We start from the raw sequence: 4912 nt of genomic DNA, 5'->3' as shown, positions 1-4912 counted from the left end.
GCTTACCTGCAACTAAGCTAACACATAAATAATACATAAGCATATAGTTTAATATGTTTATATATATGTTATACTTTTTGTCTTACCAGTTACTATGCTAAGACTCATAAATCATAATCGACATAATCTAAATACCACGTTACCACTGCTAATAAATATACTAAGTAAAGTAGTACACAATATGATTGGAAATTTATGTCATTATATTATATTTAGCTGGGCTATATCCGGAAATTTTTTTCGGACGGTGGTCCAAAACATGAATATTGTAATTTTATTGAATTTATGTTTTGATATTTGGTTAAAAATAAGACACGTTAAAACATTTCGGGGGGGGGGGGGTCCAGACTGGTCCTCCCCCCCTCAGATACGGCTTTGGTCAGTTGTGAAATTGTATTTGTATATTATAATATTATAATTATAATATGATATTAAAAATTTAAATATTTTTAAATTCGGCGGCCAGTGATAAATGTAATTTGTTGTTTATTCCAAGCCAAACTGATTTGATATTTTTCATCCATGAAAGTGATATAAACCGTTTTTTTTCTAGTGATATAAACCGTTTTTTTTTTCTGTCTGGTGTATAATATGGTTTTTGTGGTTTTTGTGGTTATGTGGGTTTTACTTTAACCTGTCGGTTAAACCAATTATTCTCATTTCTCATTACAATTTTTCTCAGCTTTCCCTTTTAATTACTCGCCAATCGTCATTTTTTTTTTACGTTAGACTATTGAAACTACCAGAGGCACTATCCAATCAAAATGGTAAGATGTCTTTATCGATAATAAAACATAAAATATATTAAAATATTTCGTCCGGCATTATTCCGAAAATGATTGCCAAACATCTAACCACACACACAGGTTTCGCCATTTCGGCACATCACCCTGTGACACTTGTGTTCTATGCGCCTTCATTCGTTTGATTGTTTTGCTGCAGTTCTCCTTGCTTCCCTTTTGTAATTTGATTCCTTTAACTCATTGTAGCTATTCTTTCTCATGTCTTTGTTTCGCGTATTCTATCGTTGGTCTTCCTCTTCCAACCACACTTGTATAATATATATTATTATATCGCAGACACTTAATATTGAATAAGTGGTACGCAATGTTGTAGTTTTATTTGTTGCGTCTGTCGTTTAACTTTGATTTTGTTCGGACAGGCTTCAGTTGCAAACAAGTTCCGCCCGCTCTTTGATCGTGTTTTGGTGAAACGTTTGGATGCTGTTAAGCAAAGCAAAGGAGGTATAATGTTGCCAGAAAGTGCTTCAAAAAAAATTCGTGAGGCAACTGTCATAGCTGTAGGACCTGGTGCAAGAAATCAGGTACATCAACTGTTATATTAATTAGTATATAGAATCCTAAATGTAATTCATTTTTACTGATTATTATTATTATTTTAGGACGGAAAACCAGTACCAATTGATGTTAATGTTGGTGACCGAGTATTGTTACCAGAGTATGGAGGTACTGCAATTCAATTAGACGACGACGATTCATACACAATTATCAAAGAATCAGAATTATTAGCAAAAGTAGAGTAAATATAAAAAAAAATAATTTTGTTAACTAATTATAATGCGACTGATTAATTTAGTGGTAGATAGTATTTCACATTTGTTTAAAATTTAAAAAAATTCCAACAATTTACTTCTGATTGTGCTTAAGATGATAGCTCTGTATTCTTAAATTCAATTTAATTAATAAATGCTGTTTTTTATTATTTATTTTTAAAATAAAATAGTTTTGAAAATTGAAGTATTATTTTATTTTTATTACGAGAATTCCTTATAAAAGTTGTGTCAGACAAACTCACTCTGTATAATATGTACCTATATCAAATAAATTAATATATTGTATTATATTTAGTGATGACTGATAATGTTATATTCTACTTTTACTAAATTATTGAGTATATACATATTATTGTGTATAGCAGTATGGTGTATCGTATTATCCATGATAAATAATTAACATACTACATTTACTTTATCAGTAGTCAGATGTTTGTGGGTGTTTAACTAAACTTCCAGGTCATGTCAATCAATTTAAATGACCAATAAATTTGGTCATCCTATGCAGGGTACTTACTTGGTAGTTGTTTTAATTTTTATTTAGGTATATAAGTACCTACCACAATCAAAATGAGTGTAATTATTAGATGCTCGAATAAGTTTATATTAATAGCCTTTAGTTTCTAGTACGTTTATCATATTATTTATATTGTACATTGTGCCTAATACTTCAGTATACTTCTATTAATTAAAAAATTTCAACGATCGCTTCTTTTGTTCAGTAAGTTTGGTGATGGAAGTGTAGAAAGTCATATTTAACTACAACCAGAAAAGTTGAATTTATTAATGATGGATAAAAGGGTGTCTGGCAAAGTAACAAAATACCTATTTTTTATCGCAATACCAATATTTATATTCTCAGAGTTCTGACCTTCATTAAAAAAAAAATTCCACAATCAATATCAATATAATATAAAATTTAGCCACTTAGGGCCAGTTATACCATCTATGGCTAAACTACGATTACGCTTAATCAGCTGATAACAGATATTTAACCGGGCAAATTTGGCCGATTAAACTCCGATTAACTTTAATCAGAGATGGTACAACTTTACTGGTGAAATTAAAATAATAAATTTGACCTAAGTCGACCGTTGATCAAATTTGGAGAGCAATATACGCCTTGCGGGCCTTAATAGTCATATACATAATAGTAATTAGTAATAACTAATAATAGTGCCTTCAGCTTTGTTAGTGCTTGGCTTGGGGAATGGTGGGGTAAGCCAGTTTCTAGAACATTCTTAGAAACGATAAGATAAACTCAATCGGAAATAAAAGAAAATAACAGTCAATATAAGTGACAAAATAAAAACCAATATAATATATAAATACTTCGTGGGAATATGGGATAACCACAGTGAAAAAAATTTCTGATCAATTTTGAAAACAAGATTTATTAGGTGTATATACAATTATAAACGTTATAATAAAATTATTATTTTAAGTAATAATATTTTTATTTTTCGTTATATTCATGATGGTGATTGTTAGTGGTGGGGGGGAAGGTAAGCCTAAACTAGCGCCCTTCCCCAAATTTCGCTTGTGTAGTATCACCGTACCAAACCACAGACTGTTTGACTAAAGGGGAGGGGGGGGGGTTCACACTACGCCGTGCCGTGTAAAATAATCATGGTTACCATAGCTACCAAACGATACCGCATAGTTGAATATATTCAACTTTTGACCGTGTGGTTACATTAATTGTGAACCCTGCTTTATCTGCTCATTTTGTGACCAAATTACAACAATTAGGTCCCTATTGGAGCACGTTCACGGACACTACAGTTTTTATATTATTTATTTACCCTCAGAAAGATCACTCAAATTAATAAAATATCAACAAAAATTATTCAAAAATACATTTTTATATTGATCTGGGCCCAAACATGATTCAACATAACAGAATTAGATTGTATGATTCAACATTAACATTCAACAGTCAGTCACCTGTCTAGGTTCATTTAATATTATTGAAAATATTACTGCATGAGCAGTAATTTATGGTTTTGTAAATTACTATTATAGCAGTTGTAAATTGCTATGTGACCCATTTAATCAAAATTGAAATTACTTCTATAGCAGTAACTGACCGTGAACGTGAAGATCAAAGATCTATATAGTTTTTAATGTTTTCATATATATTGATTATTTATATTATATTATATTATAAGTATTAATTATTATTATGGACACTATTAAATGAGTATATTGTATAGTGTAGTAGTCCGTGGTTTTTATTTACTGTCTGGTTATTATACGCACGATTAAAGATAGTACTATATTTAATCGTGATTATACGTAAGGTACAAGGACGTTATCAGACCGTAGATAAAAGTGAGGTTATAAAATATTTACATGGAATACATTTTTTTGAAATTAAATCCTTTTTTCATCAAAAATGTTTTGAAGACAATTTAGGTGACAATGATTTGGCTCATGAATTACAAAATAGTTTCATTTTAGAAGCTAAATATACTTTAAAAACAGTGTAATTTAAAATTAGTTAAGCAAATTATTTTTTTTTTTTTTTTTAACACGGTATTATCTGGAAGAAGTACTTAACAATTTTACTACCAGCGGGCAATTTGATGGTCATTTAAATTTAAACTTTAATATTTTGAATAAATAACATAGTTCATTGAAAATAGCATAGGTACATCTTGCCAATATCCAGTCCTGTAAAGTATCTAAGTAAAAGTATTCAAATATTTTTTTAAGTATTGAATAACTTGTAAATACTTTTTTTTGTATTAAATACTTTGGTTTTTTATTTCGAACATTTTATTTTTATTCAAAATAATTGGTTGGAAAAATATTTTTGTCAACTACAATAATAGAATAATAGTTTTATTTAATATTCTGTATTTCTGTGTTAGCCGAAGCCCAAAGGTTTGTGAAAACCAGATTTCTAAGAAAAGTTATTGAATTTTGAATAACAATATTCCCTTTAAAACTATTAGATTACCTACTACCTATGTGTTTATATTACAATAATTAGAAACCCACTTTAAAAACCAAAAGTATTAGAAAAGTATTCCAAATACTTTTTCAAAGCATTTGAGTAGTATTTGAAATACTTTACAATTAAAGTATTTTAGTAGTATCTTAAATACTTAAAAAAAAATGTATTTGAATATTTACTCAAGTACTTTTTAAAAGTATTCTTTACAGGACTGTTAATCAATCACTGATCAGTGTGAAAGCTTCTCACATTGCCGCCTCTACTAATTTTATATAGGTAATATATTTTTAGATAAGTTGTAAACTCCCTATAAGTGGCAGAGTGGCTTTTAAATGAATTGTAATAAATATAAATTTACATTATTATTTAAAATATTG

At 28.9% G+C, this 4912-nt stretch overlaps 1 protein-coding gene across 1 annotated transcript; it reads left to right on the top strand.

The window, feature by feature from the left end:
• Positions 1-600: 600 nt before the first annotated feature.
• On the top strand, positions 601-1757 carry LOC100575172 (10 kDa heat shock protein, mitochondrial). Its single transcript, XM_003245417.4, has 3 exons — positions 601-767; positions 1163-1324; positions 1403-1757. Exons 1-3 carry the CDS (start codon positions 765-767, stop codon positions 1541-1543), a joined length of 306 nt encoding a protein of 101 aa, XP_003245465.1. The 5' UTR covers positions 601-764; the 3' UTR covers positions 1544-1757.
• Positions 1758-4912: the final 3155 nt, after the last annotated feature.

The sequence above is a fragment of the Acyrthosiphon pisum genome, chromosome A2 (assembly GCF_005508785.2).
Source record: "Acyrthosiphon pisum isolate AL4f chromosome A2, pea_aphid_22Mar2018_4r6ur, whole genome shotgun sequence".
Lineage (NCBI taxonomy): Eukaryota > Metazoa > Arthropoda > Insecta > Hemiptera > Aphididae > Acyrthosiphon > Acyrthosiphon pisum.
Note: the sequence above shows the minus strand (reverse complement) of the source record. Positions and strands in the feature narration are given on the sequence as shown.